Source organism: Salarias fasciatus, chromosome 8 (genome assembly GCF_902148845.1).
Source record: "Salarias fasciatus chromosome 8, fSalaFa1.1, whole genome shotgun sequence".
Classification (NCBI taxonomy): Eukaryota; Metazoa; Chordata; class Actinopteri; order Blenniiformes; family Blenniidae; genus Salarias; species Salarias fasciatus.
This window is the reverse complement of record NC_043752.1, coordinates 11256910-11280887: the sequence shown is the minus strand read 5'-3', so window position 1 is coordinate 11280887 and position 23978 is coordinate 11256910. Positions and strand designations below refer to the sequence as shown.

At 43.4% G+C, this 23978-nt stretch overlaps 1 protein-coding gene across 7 annotated transcripts in view; it reads left to right on the top strand.

The window, feature by feature from the left end:
- Positions 1 to 17923, top strand: part of ptprea (protein tyrosine phosphatase receptor type Ea) — a 45934-nt gene extending 28011 nt beyond the window's left edge. The window contains exons 3-22 of one of the 7 annotated variants that reach the window (XM_030097828.1): positions 4662 to 4739; positions 5371 to 5464; positions 5972 to 6045; positions 6744 to 6788; positions 7773 to 7909; positions 9161 to 9251; positions 9772 to 9848; positions 10210 to 10246; positions 10359 to 10456; positions 11247 to 11366; positions 12074 to 12237; positions 12419 to 12554; positions 12658 to 12807; positions 13786 to 13879; positions 14129 to 14205; positions 14305 to 14439; positions 14564 to 14689; positions 15274 to 15425; positions 15510 to 15645; positions 15750 to 17923. In XM_030097828.1, the coding sequence (XP_029953688.1) occupies positions 4667 to 4739; positions 5371 to 5464; positions 5972 to 6045; positions 6744 to 6788; positions 7773 to 7909; positions 9161 to 9251; positions 9772 to 9848; positions 10210 to 10246; positions 10359 to 10456; positions 11247 to 11366; positions 12074 to 12237; positions 12419 to 12554; positions 12658 to 12807; positions 13786 to 13879; positions 14129 to 14205; positions 14305 to 14439; positions 14564 to 14689; positions 15274 to 15425; positions 15510 to 15645; positions 15750 to 15824 (2091 nt within the window). In that variant the 5' untranslated portion in view covers positions 4662 to 4666 and the 3' untranslated portion in view covers positions 15825 to 17923. Of the gene's footprint in view, positions 1 to 4661; positions 4740 to 5367; positions 5465 to 5685; positions 5830 to 5971; positions 6046 to 6743; positions 6789 to 7772; positions 7910 to 9160; positions 9252 to 9771; positions 9849 to 10209; positions 10247 to 10358; positions 10457 to 11246; positions 11367 to 12073; positions 12238 to 12418; positions 12555 to 12657; positions 12808 to 13785; positions 13880 to 14128; positions 14206 to 14304; positions 14440 to 14563; positions 14690 to 15273; positions 15426 to 15509; positions 15646 to 15749 lie in introns of those variants that run through there. The other 6 variants (XM_030097829.1, XM_030097827.1, XM_030097831.1 and 3 more) reach the window with 6 other exon arrangements.
- Positions 17924 to 23978: the final 6055 nt, after the last annotated feature.

Here is a 23978-nt window from a genome sequence, read left to right as displayed (position 1 = left end):
TACAGCACACGTTTTCTCCTCACACCTTGAGCACCCTGTTTTCACGTTTCTGCCACATTAACCAGCGATCACAGCTCAAATAAAAGGCATGCCTCACTTGTTGCTTGTAGCCTTCATCCCCCATTCTTTAGTAGCACCAAGACATATAGAAGCATCAAAAAAGAATCCCACGGATCACGGGTTTATTTGCGGGTTTTTATGAAAAAACTCTGCACTGAAAAACCTTCTGGCAGGAAGAATCCAGTAGATGATCTCGCCGTCTTTCCTTTTAATGAGCCATCTTTTTCCTTTTAAAACTTTGCTGCCCAAAGGGTAAACAGTCTGACATCTTCTTTTTTTGCGGTGAGGACACAATGTACCTCCTGCCTCCTGCCCACCCTGTCACACTGCCCCTGCACCCACATCCCATTTTCTAAATTCCCCAGCTGATGTATTTGAAGGGACAGAGAGGCTCTGTGCCCGGAGAGAGCACATTCAGTGGAACGGACAGCGCGGGCCACGCCGCATTTCCTGTCAGACGCAAAGCCGGCCACATTTCCCGTCTGATCTTGCAATTGTACCGAGCTCGTCCTTTCTGATGGCGAGGACCGTGCAGGGGCTCATTAGGGAGACAATTGTAGGGAGCTGCAAGGGTGTCATTATGTCACTTGTGTGTGTGTTTTTTTTTTTTTTTTACTTATAGTGAAGGAATGACTGGCAAATGCACTTCCAAGGCGAAAAATCATCCTTCCTTTAGAACAAATCACGTCAAGAAGAAACATTTGTCAGCTTGTTTGATTCAAGACTGGACTCGGTATGAGTCTGTATACCTGCATTGCCTTTTCTGTGTGTGAGAGACAATTTAAAGAGACAGAAGCGAGCTTTGCAGTGGCCTGCTTGCCTGTCTCTGTATTCTGACTTGCTGGAGTTTGTGCGTGTTTCTTGTTTGCACGCTGAGAGGTGTGCTGGTGTGCGTCGGAGGCAGGTTGTAATCAGTACAGACGGAGCGGTGACTCACACTGCTCGCCAGGTGTTGGAGGTTCGTTTGAACCGATAGACAACAGTGGCCGGGTGTTGACATGTACAGTGCGACAGAAACAGGAACGAGCTCATGAAGTGATTCTTTTACCTTCCTGCTGTTCGCAGTGTTTGCCAAAGAAGTTATTGATTTTTTTTATTTTTTTTTATTTTTAAAACGAACTGTTGAAAATGGATGCAGCTAATGTTTTTAGCCTGTTCACTCTGTGTCCATCCGTCCTTTATTCTGCTTTATGGACTAAAATAAGGTGCATTGGTCTCCAGTCTGTCACAAGGCAAACACAGAAACAGACAATTACACCCAATTTTCCCACCAGTTGACCTCAAACACATGTTTTTGGACTATCTGGAGGAAACCCACCCACACAAGGGGTGGACGTGCAGCGATCACCAGCCTGGACTGGGCATTTTCTCGCTGCGAGGTGAGAGTTCTAACCGCTGCGCCGCTCTGTGCGGCCCGAATCTCTGTCCTCAGGGTGTATTGTGTGATTGCCACTCACGCAGGGGGCACGACTAATGTGGGCGATAAAAGCTGAGGGGTGTGTGTGTGTTGTGGGGTGGTGGGGTGCGAGCTGAGGTAAAATGAAAGAGAAACATCAAATAAAGATTTACAGCTGCACTATCCCGTTAAACTGTTGTAATAAAATCAGTAATGCAATGCAGACTAATTGGAATGCAAGACTATAATAAATGTTTATAAAGAGTGAGCTGCTTAAACAGACTTTTATTAGCTTTTACTTTCAAAGTGTCAACAAATGTCATTCATTTCCTGTGGATCTGCTGGTTACAATTAGGTTTTATTAAAAAGAAGAAAGTTTGCCTCTTAGTCGGATCAAATGGTGTAGAAACTGGTTGGAATTTAACATGAAAAAAAAACTGTCTTGTTCAGTTTGCTGTAGTTTAAGTGAAGCACCGTCTATGCTTGTCACATTTGGTCAGTGTGTGAGCGCAGTTCCTGATACTGACGCTCAGCCTTGCCCTTTCTGTGGCCCCGCGTGACACCTACCCGACATGACTAGAGCCAGAGCCAGCTCTGCGCTCGGCTCGGATCACACCACTGAAATAACTGGCCTGTGTCGTTCTCCAAGACAATACCCTTCCCCAAAGCCACTCGCAAATGTCTCCTCTCGCAAAATAAGGACGCCTCAGAACTTCCCCGGAGCTGACATCTCCCATGACCTATTTTCATTACGGCTAATGGCTGGTGACTGGCTGCTGAGTGCTAAATGGAGAAAGGACAATACACAGATGAGCGCACACACAATGTGATGATGACAGTTTGACCAGCGTCTGACCCGCGATAAACACGGACAATGCTAAAAGTCTAATTTCAGATTTGTCCTCCAGGCTGGTCAATGAAGAATTTTGGGAAATTAGATTGCATGCATAGTGATAAAAGGCGGCTATTAGCTGTGTCGAAGGGCCTTTCCTTACAAAGACGGGGAAAAGGAAGCCTGTGATTTCCTCAGAGATGTAGACGGCGTCAGGCTAACTGCGAAGACGAGATGGAAAAAGCTGGAAAGCAGGGGTTGGAACGGCGAACGGTCCCCCAGGAGTAGCTCAGCCACGCAGTGGGGGGGGGGGGGGGGGTTAAAGGGTAAAGCATGACAGGGTGACATCTCCAGAGAGGAAGAGAGCCAAAGACTCGGGGACACTGGCACAGGAAGCAGCCGCGCTCAGCCTCGGGGCTCGCTTCAGGCGTTCTGTTGGATGTCCCCGCTGAGTCGTCACATGGACAAACAAACAGAAACAGGAAGCATAAAATTTGGTGCAGCTTGTGTGGCGGAAAGTCCCAAATGACTCCGCAAATGTATTTCCACATCACAAAACTCCCAGGCCGTATATACACAGCCTGCGACTCTCAGGAATCACAAACTCAGCTCTATATCCTCCCCCTCACCCGAGCTTGTGACATTTAAAAGAGAAACCCTTAAAGAGGGGAGGATTAAACCTCGAGGAGTGCTGGAGAAGAGGGCGAGGGGGGGAGAGCGCCGCGCTCCTCCTCTCCTCTCCTCCCTCATTATAATTCTCTCATCAGTCTTCCCCATGAAGCAGGGGCTCGACATGTCAGGGTTTATTAATCGCTCCAGGAAATATTATTGACCCGGACCTTCTGCAGCCTCTCCTCCCGCTGCAGTCGGTGTCTCCGCGCTGCTGCCTCCACATTCCTCCGGTGGCCCGCCCGGACACATTGCAGGACACTGCGGCACGGCGTGGAGGCTTCCACACAGTGTCTTCATTGACGACGCACTTGGCCCGGGCTTTTCTTTTCACTGCAGCTGCAAAGCAACACCAACACCTCTCTCACTCTCTCTCTCATACACACACACACACACACACACACACACACACACACACACACACACACACACACACACACACACACACACACACACACCTGCAGCCTTGGGGAGAGAAAGCACACTCTGGTCTGCTTCATTATGGTCTGATAGCAGCTTTTTGTTGCTGCACTTTGCTGCGATTCCAACTTTTGGAGCGGGAAAAAAAAAAGACAAAAAAACCCTTCAAAGCTGCTAACATCTCAAGGCTTATTGGTTTTTAAATGTTACCAGCAGCTTCATAAGGAAGAGCACGTCAATCAATGTGATGTGAAACCCAGGCTGAATACTCAAACAAGGAGAATCGATCAGACGAGATGCTCCTTTATCACCCTCCTCTTCTTCATTCCTCTGCTAGGAGGAAATGAGAGGATGAGCCTCCTGTCTGTGTGGAGGAGGTCTGGACCTGACTGCTGTGCTGTGTGTGTGTTTATGTGTGTGTTTGTGTGATGCTATCAGAGGAAGCATGGGGTGGAGGCGAAGAGCCGGACATGGAGGTGAAGCCTCTTGCTGTTAGACTCTCGGTTCGCGCCTCTTAATCTGATGCAGGGAGTTTAATTTGGTTTAAGCGCTCATTCATAAAATGATGCCAGATGACATCTCGTGCTCGGGAACGACATGGTGTGCAACTGTGGGTGTGTGTGTGTGTGTGTGTGGGGGGGGGGGGGGGGGGGGGGGGGGGGGGGGGGGTTTGTAACACGCAGCTCTCTAAAACCCTATACATGCTATGTCCTGGAAATCACTTGTTTTTATCTGAGCAGCAGCAGGATGACACCTCTTATCAGCTTGAAGTGGAACTTCTCTCTATGATTACACATCGTGAGTGTGTGTTTTGCCGTGGTCAGAATTGCACTGAATTAGGAAGATTGCAACCTTTTCTATTTGCAAGCACAGAACAACTTCTTCTTCTTCTTCTTCTTCTTTTTTTAAGTTAAATTAGGCTTCTTTTTTTTTCTCTCAATGGCTGTGATGAGGAAGCTTCCAATTGTGGCAGAGCTTTTCAAACACTGGAGTATTGTGCCCCCTTGTGGAGGGGTCAGCAGCTACATCTGGGCCTTCCAAGATTACTAATGAATGACCAGGATATGATTGTGTTGTTCCATTGTGTCTGCATGAACTTTGCGCCGATGAGCACATTCCTGGAAGTGGCCGTCACGAATAACGAAAAATGCCTCAGAAGTGTCAGTGGCTCTTGTGCTCCTTCAACGGCGACATTATCCAGCAGCTAACGTTCTCATGAATCCTAACTCTGCAGACATGTCTGGCTCCAAATTTAATATCCGTCTTCATTTTGTTTTCCTGCAGCCACAATGGTCCCACTTCTGTTTTTGGTGGCAACCACAACAACATCCAATTCCACTGGCAATGGCAACCATACACAAGGTAGGAACAACAAGGCCGACTCGACACACGAGACTGACTATCGGCAGAGGAGCAGTTTTAGATCGCCGTGAAATCCCGTTCCTTCCCACTGCAGCCATCACTTTAGCCTAAGATATGATTAAGATGCGTCTTCTGCAGCGCATGCATCTGCTTGATAACAGCTTTGTTGCACAGCCTTGTTATTACCAGATCACAATGAACTTCAGCAGACCTGGACAGTCATTTAGGGCTTATGGCACATCTTTATAAACACAGCTAATGGCTGGTTGTGCGACCGTGACTCTTGGTCTCCCCTTCCCCTCAGATTTTGTGTTAGACTATCAAAATACGCTGATGCTTATTTTTGCCGAAGAAAACCTCCTGCAGCCGGTTATTAAACCGTGCAACGTCGTCTGTGGAGTGAAAGCAGGAGCTGCTTTACCTTGCATTGCCAAGTATTGATTTGATCAGGTCACACAGTATAGACGCGACTTGAACACGTGAGTGCAGCTGAGCGTTTGCACACGCAGACCTGTGAATCGCAGGCCTTGCTCCCTTTTCCTGCTTCTTTGTTGGCGGCGCTCCTTGACCCCCCCCCCCCCCCCCCCCCCCCCCCCCCCCCCCAACTCTGCCTCTCCTTCTTCCTCAGAAGACGTTACATTCCCCAGCCACCACATCCTCCCCACCGTGCTGGTCGTGTCCCTGCTGCTGGTCATCATCGCACTGCTTGCCTGGTACTTCCTCAGGTAAATTAAAAAAATTAAAAAATTAAAAAAAACAAAACAAACAAGGACTCACTCGCCTCACCTTGCCCCCTCCCTTTCCCTTCCCATTCCCTTCCCTTCCCTTCCCCGGGCCTCGCTGACTGGCCGTGAGCCAGGCTCAGGGGGCAGAGCTCGGGGTGACAAACACTTCCTCCTTTTAGTCATTGAGGCGGAGCCCCGTCAGGAAGTGCAGCCAGCAGACTCCCTCTCATGTTCAGTGAGAACAGAACAGGCTGTGACACAGGAGCTGCACAGGCGACTTAACTGAGAGGAGAACTCCTTCACTACAGCCCAGCATTTCCAAGACATCAGCTAATGAGAAAGAATAGCTTCTCAAGCTTCAGATGGTAGGATGGATAAAGACCTGAGATCTAAGTTGTGGATTATGCAGAATCGTTACTGCTGTTAGGCTTTACTTGTCTTGTGTTGTCTTAATTTAGTGTGTGTCATTTCTTTCTCATCTTCATGCATTTTTTTTTGGACTTGCAGGTTAAAAAACCAGAGAAAAGCAGTCGTCACAACAGTTGACAAGAAGATACCGAATGGCATCCGGGAGGAACAAGGTAACCTTATTAAACCTAATGGGACAGATTAGAATCTGTGACAGCAACGAGCCGGCCGTCAAAACGGGCACAATGAGGAGACGTGCACACAGCTACTCATCAAATATAGAGGAATTTTAAGATAGTAGAAGGTGCAAAAGAGATTTAAATTTATATGTCTTCATGCGGATTTACCCAGCATGACCTTGCGGTGTAGTTAAACTTCCTGTGGTTAATGTGAAGAGTGTTATCTCCACTCCCTGTTGTAGCTTTTCAGAGGGTGTATGCAGCGAGAGCACACAACATCAGTAACACAGCGTGACTCTTTTCGAGCTGCATCTTTTTTGCACCTCAGAGATGATTTGTGAGATATTTGACAGCAGACCTCACAGGAAGCGGCATGTGTGACTGCAAATGTTCTTTAGGAAGTAATTTATCTCACAATGAAAAAAAAACTGAGTGCAGAGGACGCTGTTTTCTTGTTCGTGGGAAACATAAGGTTACATAAAGAACTTTATACATTCTATCAGGATATGTGAACCAAATAATGTGTACACAGTTTGACTGTAATGTGTTTTTGTTTTCGATGATACTGGGTAGAAGTTATATGTCGATACACTGACCGTGTTTAGTGAATATAGGTGTAACAACGTCAGTGAAATAACATGTTTAATGACTGTCTGTGTGAAGTGACCTGGTGTGTGTATTGTATTTTTTAGAGCTTGGATACAGCTCTGAGTCCTTATACACCATTGTACCACCAGGTCAGGTATACAGGGTGGCGGTATCAGGAAGCTCGTGTTACTAACACTCCTTCGATACTTTTCCAACCTGTATTTTCCAAATTTGGAATGCTAACAGTTTGTGAAGTGGTGAAAAACTCCAGAGTGCTTCTCCCTGGGTTCCTTTGGTTCTATAACACCTGCACATGTACTTTCTTTATGGAGTTCAAACACACACCAATCTGTCATAATGTTTTTTTTTTTAAGTCCATGTATAGAAGCTTAATAGGCTGTTTTAATTCAGTGATTCCCAACCAGATGTGAAGGGATGCAGCCGCTACCGCCAAAGGCAACATGGGAACTTTATTGCTTTTTAATATCCTCAGACATAATAATGACCTGAAGGCTGTGTGATAATAGGATGCAATGAAGCGTAACAGCCTAAAGAAACGAATGTTAGAAACGGCTAAAAGTTTCATCAGCTGGACAAAGCAGACAACTAATGATTAAATATTAAAGTTGAAGTTAATATAAATGGGTTATAATTAAAAAGGATGAAAAGTAAAAACAGCTCAGCTTGAAAATTGATCAGTCTGTAATTTTTAATGTTATAATCAATGAGAGAACATGTTCTGACTGCTCCACAGTGGATTCTGTGATCCACATGTTTGATTTTACAGCTACTGATGAGCAGCTGGTTGTTCAGACTAAGCAGCTCACTTCCATGACCTCTTGTCCAAGCCGAAGTCATTGTTTTTTTGTTTTAAATCTAAACATATCAATATTTAACTCATAGTGTTAGGATTGTGTTTGAGAAAAGGTTGGGAACCACTTTCCTAATTCAACCCAATTATTATTTAGGATGACAAGACTTCACTCGAACCTTAATTCTCCAGTAAAAGATCAAATTGAAAAATGATAAACTCAAACCTAAATCAGTAATTTTTATTAACACAATGAATAACCCAGCATGGAAACGTGACAGCGGGCCAGAATCCTGAAGTCAGAATCCTCGCTTCCCCGCAGAGCAACAGACGGTGGTCCTCCTGCCCAGATCCCCCTCGGCCTCAAAGACCTACTTCCCCATCCCGGTGGACCACCTGGAGGAGGAGTACCGGCTCCGCTCAGCCGACGATGGCAAGCTCTTCAGGGAGGAGTACAACGTAAGCAACACACACACACACACACGTACACACACACACACACTCACACACATCCACACTTTCCCTTCCTGGAGGTCGCAGACTAACTAACAGGCAGTCATGGATTCTGAAAGTGTTGTTTACGTCAGGCCTGTGAGTCACCGTCGTCGAGGAGCAAACACACTCCACGGTTTTTAGGATTAGCTCAAACATTGTCAGTCTGAGTTCTTGTGTCTGTCTCGGCCTGCGGTTTCAGGCTGTGTTGATTTGATATCTTTGGAGAGACGAGGTAATCTGTTTCATTTAAACATTTATATTCCGGGGGGGGGGTTTGATTCAGAGTTAGAGCAGGGGTTTTCAGCGTGGAGGACGAACCCCCCCCCCCCCCCCCCCCCCCCCCCCCCCCCGCTGTGTCTGAGCCACATTCTGCCCCCTCAACTCTCACGCCACACATGTTTTGTGTTCCACAAGCAGCTGATAGTCTACAACTGTTGCATTTCTTACACCAATGAAAAATTAGGTTGTAAAATGTGTGTTTTCAGAATATTGTTGCACTTTTTCATTCTTTCTTTTTTTTTTTATTATTTTTTTAATTAAATTTGGATTATTTCACAAGAATAAAATGAAGTAAAGGTTTTGGGGAATAGCACCTCCTGACCCCCAGATTCTTCCAGCTTACCACTCCCTTTCTGAACTCTCTGGCGTCCCCTACAGGGGACCTGCGCCACATTTTAAAATAACCTCTGATATAAAACAACAGGACATGCATTTTGTCATTTTAATGAGATGTTTAAAAAATCTTGATACTTTGAGTGCTTCGTGTCCCATAAGACATGTCCATATTTAATGTTAAGGGGTTTTCCAACACAGGTATGATGTGCATTTCTAGAAGAGAAACATATTTAAACCATGACTTATTTGTGTATTTTTATAATGGAAAACTACTGCAGTTACATGTGTCACATTGTCCATGCATGAAAAATACCCCCGGGGCTATTCGTGTCCGCGATTGAGGATCTGAGTCAAAATAAAGTGCATGCTGCAACCCATAACGTATGATTTTATTCAGACATTCGTCAGCACAGACAGAGGAAGCTGAAGTTCTCGGCTGTTAATGGAGGGCTGTTTACTGTAGGTAGCAGAGGAAGCGCCGACGTCGGGGCTGAACAAAGCCCCACGCGCTGCGGAACACAATGCCCCGGCCCCGAGCTGCTGACAGACCATTTCTCAGTGCGCGGCGCTATGTGAAATCTGTAATTTCTGCTGTTGCAGTCCTTGCCGGGGGGCAATGCCCAAGGGACGTACGAGGAGGCCAACAAGGACGAAAACAAGGAGAAGAACAGATACCCCAACATCCTCCCCTGTGAGTGCACTTTCTGTTCTGCCGGAGCTCGGGTTTCTTTTGACTACACCTCCGTCTCGAAATTTCCTGTGTGTCAATGCACGTGATCTCAGTGCGTGCTTGTGACTTATTTTTTTTTTTCCAGGTAAAGTGTCAGTGTGCGTGTTCATTTACAATGAAACTCCTCTGCTTGTTTCCTCATGATTGTTCCTTCTTGCGCTTGTAGTTCCTTTTTCACTGTCATGCCATTTTTTTAAATAATTTTTTTCATGTATGGATTCACTTCGCCTACAATCTTTCTGATTTGATTCATACTGATATTAAAAGAGCCATTTCATATGTATTCTTCAGCTAAGCCATCATTACTATTTCTTTCATCATTTTATTCCTTTTTTTCTCACCTGGTTTATTCATGCAGCTCCTGGAAAGAAAGCAAATAAGCATGTTTCCCCCCCTAATAAATCATTCTATGTTCTTTTTCTCAGCCTGTGCAGCAGCTTGAGTTGCGCTCTAAGCTTTCCAATTGTATTTTCACCAACAGATGATCATTCCAGAGTGGTGTTGACTCAGCTGGATGGAAATCCCTGTTCAGACTATGTGAATGCTTCTTACATTGACGTGAGTCTCGCTGTTTTCCCCCCTCGCACACGCTTGAGAATGTTCATTTGTTATTGTGCAAAAAAAAAAAAAAAAAAGGAAGCTGATCTTGTTTTCATTTCTTGAAAATGTTCTGCTGGACAGTTTCATAAAACTTGACAACTTAAACAAGTTTCCTGCAGCTTGCGGGGCACATTCAGTCAAATTGTGTTGTACGTTTGTGCAACATGTTTAAAGTTAGTGACGCAGAGGCTTTAGATCCTTGTCAGTGATGCTTGTGTTAAAAGTTAAATTTGAACATCCTGTAGTTTCAGAGCGGCGGCTCACGTCGCTGTTACCTTCGAGTTCTATTCTTTGATCTGATACGATTCTTCTCAAACAGGGTTACACGGAAAAAAACAAATTTATAGCTGCGCAAGGTGAGTTACCTTCAGAAACAAAATAACACTTGAACTTTGCATGCATTTAATACTCTGATTTATAGCCTGATGCTTGAATAAACTATGAGAGATGCATGTTTTTTACTCAAAGGTCCAAAGGAAGACACGGTAGCAGATTTCTGGAGGATGATATGGGAGCAGAAAGTATCGACTGTTGTCATGTTGACAAATCTGAAAGAAAGAAAAGAAGTGAGTAATTTCCAGCTGAGATTTTGTCTTTATCCATGAAAGATTTAGCTTCAGAGAGACCTTGAGACAGACATGTACAATATATATTCTAATAAAGGGCTTTTCCCAAGAAAGTTGGGTTTTCCTGTTCTGTTTGATAATGTATTAAAAGAGGAGAAAAAAAGGAAAAGTTTCATTGGCTGAAATTAACAGTTCAAATTAAATTCCACAGCATGATCACAGACCCATAATCTGCTCTCTGCCATTGGTTTTTCCTCTTATCATTGATCAAAGCTCCTTCAGAGAGGGAGAACTGCTCAAAGGATCAATGAAAAGAGAACGGCAAAGATTTGAAAGACTGTGAGGATGGGATGGAATCAATGGCTGTATAATGTGTAGTAAATTCTTCCCAGGCAGGATCATAATCACCCTGCTAAGTTAGGTATCGAGTGGTTTCACCTCATCTGGACTGAAACATGGAGGCTTTTAGTCAAACTATTAACTCATTCACACGAGCTGCTTTGTTTTGACAACAATAAAAGTTAGTTGTAACCCTTAACCCGAGGATATGGTTTGTTTAACATTGAAAATAAATCTACAGTATGTGTCATGAATATAATGAAAGGAATTGTGATTTTTATGTAGCCAATACAAGTCAGAGGTTGGAATCAGAGAGCAACAGGAAGGCTGACTGTACTATTAAATAGTTGGAAGAGTATTTTTCAAAAAGAGGCTGCGTCTCAGAGGTAAAGATGTCTAGAGGTTTACAGTCTGTGTGTGATCATATTCCACGGAAATAATCTCTTTGCAGGACAAGTGCTATCAGTACTGGCCAGATCAGGGCTGTTGGACCTACGGAAACGTGAGAGTGGCCGTTGAAGACTTTACTGTCCTGGTGGACTACACGATACGCAAGTTCTGTGTACAATATGTAAGTTTTACTTGTGGCTTTCAAAGAATTGTTAGTTTTCCTTTAGATTCATCCGTCTTAAACGGTCCATTATAGGAACGCACAATTTGGGAGAACCAGCAAACCTCACCTGCATGTTTATGGACTTTAGGAGGAAGCAAATGCACACACAGTGAGAACATGCAAACCCAACAAAGAAAGTATGCATAACATTAGAAAAGTTTTTGAGAAAAATAGATGCTTATGCAGTGCCCCCTGGTGGTGAATCGGGTTTTGACCTTGAGTGTTTGTGCGTCCAGGTTGGTTCATCAGCAGTGATTTACTGTAAAAGAGAGCAGCTGAATCAACGCCACAATACACCGACGTAATTCACCAAGTTTTTGTTTGTATTTTTCTGGATGTTATCAAATGCTATGTAATTTTCCAAAGTGTGCACAATGTTATTCTCCTACTCTCCTGTTAACGCCTTGAAGACAGGCTGATATTCCACATCTTATTCAACAGCTGCAGATTATGTGTAACATGTATAAAAGACAAAGCCGCAGCCAATCGGTGAATTTATGCCAAGGTCGCTTCTAGTTGGAAAAAATGCACCATGAGCAAACAGGATGTGTTCAGAAGGTTGTCTTGTTTCACCATTTTTGACATTCGTCTCAGTCTGGATCTTTAAACCGCTACATTTTCACTGGCAGTAAAAGAAATATTCTTCTTCTGGTCTTCTCCTGCAGCAGGCCAGTGATGCTGCTAAGACTCCTCGCCTCGTCACTCAGCTCCACTTCACCAGCTGGCCGGACTTTGGGGTTCCTTTCTCCCCCATCGGCATGCTCAAGTTCCTCAAGAAGGTCAAGGCGGTGAATCCCCCCTTCGCTGGGCCGATCGTGGTCCACTGCAGGTAATGCGCCTCAGTCTTTATCACCCTGTTTAAACACTCCGTCAGCTAAGGTTGGAAATATTTCGAGTGATCGTGGGAAATCATGTGTCTGCGACCACAGCTGTGGTTTTGTTTCGCTCGTGTTCAGATGTCGACTGAGGGCTGAGCTTCTCTCAGTGCGTTGTTTCTTCTGTGTCCCCAGCGCCGGCGTCGGGAGGACGGGAACCTTCATCGTCATTGACGCCATGATTGACATGATGCACCCGGAGCAGAAAGTCGACGTGTTCGGGTTCGTCTCCAAGATCCGGGAGCAGCGCTCACAGCTCATTCAGACAGACGTGAGTCACATCCGGCGCCTGGCGTCAGTTTTCGAGATGTGACTGATTCAATAACTGATTCCCAGATGTGTTAATGTGTCGTCCCTGCGTGTCCTCGCCGCAGATGCAGTACTCGTTCGTCTACCAGGCGCTGCTGGAATACTACCTCTACGGAGACACGGAGCTGGACGTGTCGTCTCTGGAAGGACATCTGCACAAGCTGCACAACACCTTCGCCAACGGCGACCGTGTTGGCCTGGAGGAAGAGTTTAAGGTAGAAACTCACAACTTAAACTTGATGATCGATGGATGAAATATAAAATCCCAGAATTGACTGTGAAGCGGAAGCGGCTCCCAGGACTGGGTGTTGTGAATAGGATGAGCTAAATACAGAGAATGCTTTAACGGTCCAATATTATCAAATTAATTTGCTTTTTTTTGTTTGTTTATTAAAGTAACTGTGTTTCAGTGACACTTTCAATATGTCATGGGAGTCATAGAAGCAGAGAATTCAAAATTTCATAATATGTGAAAGCTTTTCATTTAAACATTATCAATAGTGCCTTTTTTAAATGAAAAATTGAATTGTTGTATTCAGCAAAAACATAAGGGTTAGTGTAATAAACTGTTATAAAATGCAACTGTGCAGTCACGAAGGGAAAATACAAATGTGGTTGCACCTAACAGGGCTGTGATTTAGAGTTTATATTCACTTTTTTATTTATTTTGCAGCCTCTTCCCACAGCTGTTTAGAAAAAATGCATAGTACACTATAAATATATGGTCAAGATTTCTACTGTGTGCATCAGAGACTAAATAAAATATCAGGTTTTAGTGCAAAACCAAACGTTTAGCAGTTAAGAAAAATGCAGTTGTGTATATATACACACTTATTATTCAAAATTCAACAAGAACAGTAACATTTGTGTGGATCTCGTCATCTGTCAACAATGATACATTTTAATGTAATGAATGAAGCATTATTAAGTCTGGTATTCAACTGAAAATTTCGTGTTAGAAATTGGGTGTAAGAGCAATCGAGTGAATATGTTGACGCAGCATAATTCCATAAAGTTCATATGTGGATGAAGTAACTTGGAATTCAGCCATTATCTGTGCAGCACAAAAAGTATTGATCTCAATGATTTTAATCTGGAAAAAATTTTTTTTTTTTTTTCAACAATGAAGCTGGTTTTGTGCCTTTAAATGAAAGTACGAAGGCAGCTTTGACTTTTTTGCCATTTTTGTTTAGAAACTGACCAACATGCGAATAATGAAGGAGAACATGCGGACGGGGAACCTCCCTGCCAACATGAAGAAGAACAGAGTCCTGCAAATCATCCCGTGTAAGACAAGAAAATGAAAAAAAAAAAAAATAGAGGATTTATTGGATTCTTGTCTCATTTATCATTTCCAGCACATGATGTGCTCCAGATTGCTTTGCCTCCAACTATGTTTAGAATCTAAACATCCCGCTTTAATTACTGCAGCATTTATGTTTCTCTCAGTGAACTGTCACTTCCAGATTGCATATATTTCACTAAACCAATATATTCCCAAGTTATCTGACGTCTGTGGTGCTGTCTCCATTCCAGACGACTTCAACAGAGTCATTCTCTCCATGAGAAGAGGTCAAGAGTTCACCGATTACATCAATGCATCTTTTATAGATGTAAATATCCTCTTAAACATCCACTTTAAAAAAAAAATTACATTAATTTACTTTCTGTATCCGTGAAACTAAAGTTTCTTTTGCTTTGTTTGGGTTCAGGGTTACCGACAGAAAGACTACTTCATCGCCACACAGGGGCCTCTCACTCACACGGTGGAGGATTTCTGGAGGATGGTGTGGGAGTGGAAGTGCCACTCGATTGTCATGCTCACCGAGCTCCAGGAGAGGGAGCAGGTGAGCTGCAGCAGCAGGCTCCATGGATCTGCTCAGCATGGAGTGGAGCATCACTGACCGCCTTTTTTTAATATTTTTTGCCTGATTCTTGAAAAAAATGAACATTAATGTCCGTTTCCTGCAGGACAAGTGCTGCCAGTACTGGCCCATGGAGGATTCCGTCACCTACGGAGATTATGCAGTAGAGCTGAAGGGAGACACTCTGTGTGAAACCTTTAGTCTACGAGACATGGTACTCACCTTTGTCCCGGTGAGCCAATTCACTCCGCACTATCACAGAGGCTCCAGTCACAGATAAAATGACTTTGACCGTTTTCCTGTTTCCACTGCACCCAAATAAATTACCTTATTAAAACACCTTATTATTATTGTCACTATCGACATTGTGTAGTTTGTACTGACATGGCGACGATGGCACAGTTTTTCTCTGATCCAAGCTATCTTAACTGTTTAACTGTGACAAACTATACTCTAAAAGAAAGAAATTACAAACTTTGATTATTGATTGTTTCATGAACCCTGAAAGTTGAGAGCTAAACATAGACGTCTTACAATAGAACAAAACCCAACTGAATAAATAAAGCATCCGGAGGACAGGAAATGTGGCGTGCAGGATGTGTTTAGGGTGATGAAGCAGGAGCCTCCCTCTCACACTTTATTAAATCTGACCCGGTCTTCACTCAGAGGCCTGGTCGTTCGTTCCTCCCATCAGTCCACTGCTCACTTCACCTACACCGACTTCACACCTGCCTTAATGCTCCCACATGCAGCTAATAAATCACATTTGAAAGGTATTATGATCTCTCTCCCGCCCGTTCATTTCCTCTCTCGCAGGAGAAGCAGACAAGGATGATCAGGCACTTCCACTTCCACGGCTGGCCGGAGATCGGCATCCCGGCCGAGGGGAAAGGCATGATTGACATCATTGCCGCGGTGCAGAGACAGCAGCAGCAGTCCGGGAACCACCCCATCGTCGTTCACTGCAGGTAGGCCGCGGCTCATGTTGAAACGGCGTCTGCAGTCCACCGAGGACTTGGATGAAGAGTGTTTTGTTTCTGTGTGCGCTGCAGTGCCGGTGCAGGGCGGACAGGTACATTCATCGCACTGAGCAATATCTTGGAGCGAGTCAAAGCAGAGGGCCTGCTGGACGTGTTCCAAACTGTGAAGAGTTTACGAATGCAGAGGCCTCATATGGTCCAAACTGTGGTAAGAAACACAGCAGCACAAATCCCAAATAATGCAGAATAATAATAATAAAAAAAAAACACACAACCAGCCTCTGATCTGTGTCTTCTCCCGCCTTCTCACAGGAACAGTATGACTTCTGCTACAGGGTGGTACAAGACTTTGTCGACATTTTCTCAGACTATGCCAATTTTAAATGACGAGATCTGCCTTAAACATGGTTTTTAATGTTGTTTTCTAAAGGTTTGTCGGTTTTGTGTGTTTCTCTTAACTTTGTCAGATGATCTTCTATTTTGCTATGCACTCGTCCTACATTAACTCCAGCTCCTCTCTCGCTGTAATATACGGTATGTCAGTGGATGTAAACTGTAAATGAGAAAAGATTAATAATGTATATTTCACACCATGTATGATAAATACTTTGTCATCACGTGTTGTTTCAAAGTTGGTCTCTGATTCCAGTTTTGTTGTATAATATTGTACTTTAAACATTTATCTAAGTGTAATTTTGAATTGACCACATAATATTTTTAAAAGTTATTGTAAATGTATTTATGTATTGACGGAGACATTCCTGTCGTGGCTTTGGAGAACATAAGAGAAATGTTGATATGTTTGCTTTTTTTCTTTTGTTGATTATAAACAGGCATCCTTTCATTTACTGAGACTTCTTAGATCAGAGACGATTCTCAAGCTTGATGCTACAAGCCCATCTAAGTGAAATATTGTTTAAAAAGAAAAAAAAGAAGAAGAAGAAGAAAGAATCACTTCAGCCATAATATGTAAAACATAGTTATGCAACAAAGGATAAGCTGATCATATCCAGGTTGATTTTTCAGTCTGATTCAGGCAGGAGTTTGTCGGTTATTCGTCACAGCCTCATGGAAAACCATTCAACTGGTTTTGTACCTCAAGAAGTGGTATGCAACTGCATTTGACGTGGATGTAACATGACTACAGTCTGCCTTCTGTCTGTAAACAGCAAAGAGAGCTTTGCTACGACTGCACATGAAAAAAAAAAGCACATAATAACCAAGCCTTTTGCCAAGAACCTATAATATTGAAGAGTATGTTGATCGCTTTATTTGTATTTATAAATGACAGACTTTTCAAAGAAATTAGTGCCATATGTACTTTTTTAAAGAAATAAGCATAAGCTGGAGGCAGAGTATCCAAATGCAGTAGAGCCAGTATGTTCCTTTTTATGATGCACAATTAAAACACAGGAAAGCATTTAAAGCGTAACTTTATCCCCGAGTCTCGTAACGGCAAAAACCATGTTACACAAGCAGTGGTGCTTCAGTGCCTGTTTGACAGCAGAGGAAAAGAAAGAGAAAATAAACCATCACAGCTGTTCAATGTGCTTTAAACCAGAGTTTCTAAACCTGAAACCTCAGCCTGTTTCTTGAACCTAATTTACACTTTGAAAAACAACTGAAGTGGTTCACTTGACTTCGACCTTTGACCTATGCCACCAGGTTTGACGTGTTTTTGAAGTGATGCAGCGAAACGAGCTCTGTCCTCATCACGATCAAGTGCAGTAATTCTGATGTGAGATCTGACTCAAATCACATTGACTATAAACTCGCCAAGTTTGTGCAGCCCCATTGGAAGCCGTTCTGTTTGGAGTTTGCATGTTGGTCCCGGTTCGTACGTAAATGATCTCTTCTTTCACTCATAGTCAGCTGTGATCGGATGAGGGTCGATCCACTCTGACCCTGCAGTATTTTAACTGGATAACAGGAACATCTCTGGTGTCTTTAACTGAGAACTTATGCAGCGCAGCATAAAGTCGGTGGCTTCATTTGACAAGGGTAAAACTGAGAAGCGAGAACGTTTCAAAGGCGGCGTCTCGTTTTTCTTTCATTCTTTGCAAACTATCAGAATTTTGAGCCAACTTTTCCTCTGAACTAGTAACTCTGATCCATGCGGTACTCCCGACGTTAAACCAGTGGTTTTGCTGACGCTGTGTGTAAATACTACATGACAAAGTGCTGATGTTGTGAAAGTCGCTGAGCAGCCAGGATCTGTCAAGTGATTGGTCTTTTTTTTTTGTGTGCTACATGTAAATGTCTGGGAGATGTGAGGTGCAGCACAAGAAGAAACAGACTTAACGGAACGACGTGTGTGTTATTTTCCCGGGACTCTGTTTTGTGTCCTTGCAGTGATTTTAAGGAAACTGACGAGGGTCCGTTCAAACTACAGCTTTTTGCCTTTGCTTTTTCTGTGGGTGATCAATGCCCTTTTGGACTCTCAATGTCTTTGAAATGCAAGTTGCAATATTAAATTTATCTCAAAAGATGTGCCGGGTGTCAGAAAATTTTAATTTCTTTTTCTTTCCCTCCAACTCCACTCCTAAATTGCCTAAACTGTGTCCTGCTTCTTTTAAAATGATTCAATCCATTGTTAGATATGTGCGTGTCCATTTTTTGTGGAATGTTTTATGGATTTTAAGTAAATGCAGTGCTCAATCAACAGTGAAATAAACGCATGTGGCATCGTTTTGTCGATCCATCTGCTGCTTTAAAACACGCAAACTAAAACCACAATTTATAGTAAAGACCCCAAAGATTCTGACAATATGACGATGTCTCATTTTCAAGCAGAATTCTAGAAACTCTGCTCTGTTTCAGTGAGTTGACTCTTTTTCATGCCTTTTGTTTCCATGAGGTTAATTCTGTGTCAAAGACTAAATATTTCACTGGTAATGTGACAAAACACATTTTCTGACTTGCGTCACTAACAGTAGAAGCCAACAGGGGGCAGCGCACTTCAATTTATATGTAAATCAGATTATCTTTTTGAAGTTACAGCAGTGACTCAGTCATTTGATGAATTAACCCAATCCTCATGAACTGACCACCAAACTCAGTTTACCTGCAGGGATAACAGTCTATTTAAATCTTTTTTTTAATCAATGTTGAATTGACAACACATGTCCTTTAATCATTGTCTATTGAGGAAACATTGGCTATTATTACTTATTCTTTGTGATTTTGGACCAAAATAATATTGCTTTAATAATTAAAAGCAAAGAATCATGTTAAATGAAAATGAAACTTTGACATCTAGTTTGACATATAAATAGTGGATCCCTCCAGCATGAAAAGCTAAATATTTGTGCAAAAGCTCAGCATTCATCTCCAGGGAAGGAGGCAGCTCTGTTTTTGTCGTCCTGTATGAACAAAAGAAATCGATCTGCTCTAAAAGCTCCGGGTGTCAGAAGCTATTGTCCCCGTGAGCGCCGCCGGTCAATAGCAGAGACGGGTCAATTTCAGCTATTTTCACCAAACCATCATGTTTCCTATTTTGAAGAAAAAACATCAAGTGACAAAAAGCCTCTTTGTTTACAATTTCCACTTCCTCAGGGACTTGGCGTCATGGTAACGCTCCTCAGCAGGAGACACTGAAGCCCCCCCCCCTCAAAACCGAAAGGGTCAAAAAGAGCAAAGAGGTCACATGAATTATGCATTAACCTTAACCTATGTCTTATTTTGATTGACTCCCAACCATGTCTATTTTCTCATTCACAAAGCTTCCTGTTGTTTTTCTACTATAATGCGGAACATGAGCCATTTGCAGGCGGGTGGCCCGAGCTGCGACCTCGCCACAGAAACGCTTTCATGTGTGGCTCAGGGAACAAACTTCTGATTATCTGGGGGTATGCACATGTCAAACAAAGCCTTCTCACTGATTCCCCTCCGTTTAAAACACGCTGTAGATTCTTCCGCTATCTCCTGAAATAACGTAAATCAACATCTCCGATCGATTTGCAGCCTCAGAGAATAGATGAGCAGCACGTCTGTTTCAGAGGCAGAGAGGAGAAAATCCACGCGTTAAAAGGCCGGGTGGATTCTTCACGTTGACAGCTCATATTTCTCTTCACTGAATAAGCATTATGTCATATCCAGCGACGCCACAATAGAAGTCAGACGCTTAAAAAAAAGTGAAAAAGTGAGAGGAAATGATCAAAAAAAAACGATTGAGTCAACAACTTCTGCTGGTGGAAACTGCAGACGTGTTACTGAGCAAGAAGACATGACCGCAGCGATTTCGTTAAGCCGCCGGCACCGTGGGTGAACTTTACCCAGTGTCTTGAAGATGAGAATAAGTTCTGAATCAAACCACCTGGCTGGATGAAGATGAATAAATAAAAGTGGCATCTGGCAACAACTTCTTGTAGGTTTTATTTCCACAGTTTGAGACAAAAAACATAGATTAGGTAGAAAAGGTCTTCTGGAGGAATTTCAAGAAAAGCAACCGATAAAACTAAACAAATGAGATAATATAGCAGAAGCCGCTCATAGAAAGGTGGAGTCAGAAGGTTGTATATATGTGGTCTGTACAGTGTTGTAGCGCGTGTGTCGGGTTTTCCCTGGGTAGTCTCGCTTCCTCCCACAGCCCAAAAGAACATGTTGTGGCTAATTGGCGACTCGAAAACTGTCCAGAGGTGTGAATCAGAGTGTGTCTCCATATTTGCTGTGTAATGGACGGTTTTCTGTTTATCCAAAACTGACAAAGCGGTATAGAAGACACATGGGTGGATGTATACAAAAGGAAATTGCATGTGCAGATGTTTTTTTTTTTTTTGTTTTGTTTTTTTTTTGTGATTTTAGTTAAGTGCCAGAGGGCATGCAATGTTATTACAGTGTCTTTTTTTTTTTTTTTTTTTTTCTAAATGAGGGGAACATACGTGTTTCAGAGTGGTTTATACACAAAGCAGCTAATGTCAACATCTTGGACATGGACGTGGGCCAAAGAACCAGTCCATTGAGGAAAAACATGCTGCTAAGCATTGTTAGGAAAACACAAAAGCTCCCTTCAGCAAAGGAAGAGAGAAAAGAAAAAAGAAGACTTTGTTTTAATTTTGTATGCTACATTTCAGGTCTCTCCTCCACCATGTCTGCACGCTTGTTTCTGGAGCCTCAGCGTGGCTGCGGCTGATGGAAAGAGACAAGCACAGGCTGGAGCAAGGAGGCTGCACCATTAATATCCTAAGAACGAACCGGAATTCCTGTCTGTCTGTCCGTCTGGATGTTTTCTGCCGCACATCTCTTCGGATCCTGGCTGGTTTCATAATGACCGGTTAAGTTCGTTCTCTCACTTTCCCTTCCTCTTCAAGTCTCTCTTTCACAGCGCAGCATCTTGCCACACTGAGAACCTTCTCGGCAGACGGCTGCAGGCTTACCGTAACTCAATCAGACGGCTCTTACTGGACTGTTAATGTGACACAGTGCCCCCCAAAAGTGCATTACAGCCAATATCCTCTTCCTCCCTTGCTATATCAGACCAATGGGCTTTCAAGTAGCTTTTTCAGGAAAACCCAGTGTGTGTGTCATGAACATTCACCTGCTCTGTGATAGCACTGCATTTTAGTTTGCTAATGTGTGTTTTATAGTGTTTAGACAACAGAGAGAGAGTGAAACGCTATGATGGAGATAAATCAAACTTGTTTTCTGTAGTTGCTCCATGATTGTGCTACTGATCAGTAAGTGAGTTATCAAAGTCATCAGCTGAAGATTAAGAGCTGCTCAAGGTTTTGTGCTACTGCAGTTACCTCGAGAGATGTTCAGATCATTTGAATGAGTGAAAAATGGGACCTGCTGGGTCAACGGTTGCGCTCAGACACGCAATTCGACAGGATGCAGAACAACCTGATACGATCAGTTGGGTGCAACACGAAGTGATGCAAGAGGACAGGATGGGACACAGTGTGACCTGATGCAGTGCGATAGCTTCCTTCTGGCCATGCGCAACAGCGTCGACGTAATTAAAAAGCAGAATATTAAAAAAAAATAATTACTCTACTGAGTGGCAAACGGTATAAGTCCACACACAACGACAGTGCACATTTAATCTAACTAAAATCTCTCTAAATAATAAACCAGTGCACCAGAAATATAAAGTGAATCAGTAATAGGTTTTTACCCTGCAAACAGGCCTTCCTTCAATCCCAAGATGTATAGATTAATCCCAATCTGTTCATGTGTCGAACTGTTCCTGGGCAAATTACTGCCCAATTAACGGCCCAAAAAAACAAAGGTGTGGAAACTGTGTCTCTCTCACACACGCACACACACCACAACAACAACACGCCAGAGGACGTGTGCGTCGCCTCAATAACCAAGGCTCGAACCTCCGTCCTGCCTGGCTGCTCCCAGCGGCGCGGAGGTCAGTCTCTCAGAGCCTGTTTGTCGCTCTGTCCTGACACGCACCTGAGCAAGCCGGAGACCAGGCAATTAGTAAACACCTGTGGCAAAAAAATACTCCCTCTCCTTTCCGGCGTCCTCCCCTGAGCCGGCCCGCTGTCCCTCCACCCTGCAGCTGAGCCGAGCCCAGCGCCGATGCTGCAGGCTTCTTACGACCACAGGAAGTCTCGCTTGCGCTTGTGGAAGGCCTCTTCCTGCGGTGAGCCGCTGCGCTCCTTTTCCACTTCAGAGTTTCAGAGGAAGACGTGAAAGGTCCGTCTTTCCAATCATTATCAATCAGAAGACAATACCCTCAACGGTGGCATCACAGTCACTGATAATTGATAATCAGTTGATTTTGATGCATTACTGCTTTGTTAAAATTGTAAAAAGAAAGACCGCTTTAACGAAAACCAATAAAAAGTTATAGGACATAAGAACATCATTATTAAAACCAGAGAGAAGAGGAAAACACATACAGTAGATTAACAACAGACCCCTGAACCATGCCATAAACCAAGTATGCAGGAGGCATAACGGACAGCTTCATCTGGTCCACAGACCAAACAAGAATGTTTAAGTTGGAAAAACAGCTTTACCGCAGCTGTCAAGCCCCATTTATATAAGGCTTTTATAGAAAAGCCACACTGTCACACATTTGGTTTTTTTCATTCTAATGTTCCTTATGTCTCTTTGAGGTTGCTGGTAATTCATCCATCTCTTATATTCTCTTCATCCGAATGAGGGTGCGGGGCGCCTGTCGCAGATTCCTATGATCAAGAGGGAAGTTACACCGTGGCGAAGCCACCAGTTAGTCACAGGGCTTACGAAGGCTATTGCACACTCACGTGCACGCTCATCAGCAACATAGTGTCACCAGTAACCGACAAACCAGGACGGAGCTACTGTACCTGATGCGATAGATTATTATGCTGCTTATTTTAATCTATTTCCAAGAACACTGTAAAATTAAGCTTCAGTGAGCGGCTATTTGTCATGTCACAGTACATGGAGAGCACAGAGAAGAACATGCAGACTCCAGAGTCTGAAGGGTCTGAACTCGAACCCAAATCGCAATAATTTGCTGTAAATACCTACCCAGCAGACCTGCAGAACCATGGAAGCACACATCCTGGGAAAAAGGGCTAAAACAGTCTCACACACAGAATACTTTATTGACGATTCTCAAGATCCATGAAAAAGCCAAATCAATCCAGTTTATCTTGTCCTAAAAACACTTACATACAATGGTTCGGCATCCGAACCATAATATTTACACAAACTGAGAAGCAGCGGACTGAATCTGCAGAGTTGGAGGCCTCTGAGCAAATATACACACATTTTCTAATGTCTCTGATGCATGTTTTAAAAGGGCGCCTCAGCCAGGAGTCTTTATGGACAGTTTCTGTCTCAAGAGGTTGAGACACTGATCCTTTAAAGCCACTGCAGACGGGGACCTTTGATCTGCTTTTTAAAATAATGATCTTGTCGTCTGCTTCCCATTTGTAAGCCAGTTAAAACTGCGGTGCCATGACACCACATTCCTCCTTCCCTGGGCTTAAGTAAACGATGCTAGGATGTGCTGTTCCACCTGATAAAATTCTGCCAGGATATTGTCTTGTTCTTTGCAAATTAAATGCAGATTGCTTTATTTAATCTACTTGGACAAATTCCCAAAAAGTTAGAAGACACACCATCCACATTAGAGGAATCACATAAACATGAACTCAGTTTTAAGGTCTGTTAGTTGCAGTTGTTGTTGTTTTCATGGATCGTCCAGGTCCCATTTCAACCAGCAGTTGAAATCGTCACGCTGTATCTGCTGCTGAAGAAAACCCTCCACATCAGGCAACATGAGCACATAAGGGGGATTCAGATCGAGGGGGCTCCAGAGCATAAGCAGCAGAGGCAGTCGTCTCACTGCGCACACCACCGGATGGATACTTACTGTTCCTAATGAGGATTTTCATATTTAGTGACAGACTGATGGAGCGTTCACACATTCGAGCTGAACAATAGGAACTTATTCCAATCTTGAAGGAAATGTAAGAGCTTGTCACTCAGAATGTCATTAAATGAGGATTACTGTTGTCATAATAATGTGGGTTTTTTTTTTTCTTCGATCACTGCACAATATCCTGAGAGAGAACCGAACAAAATGAAACC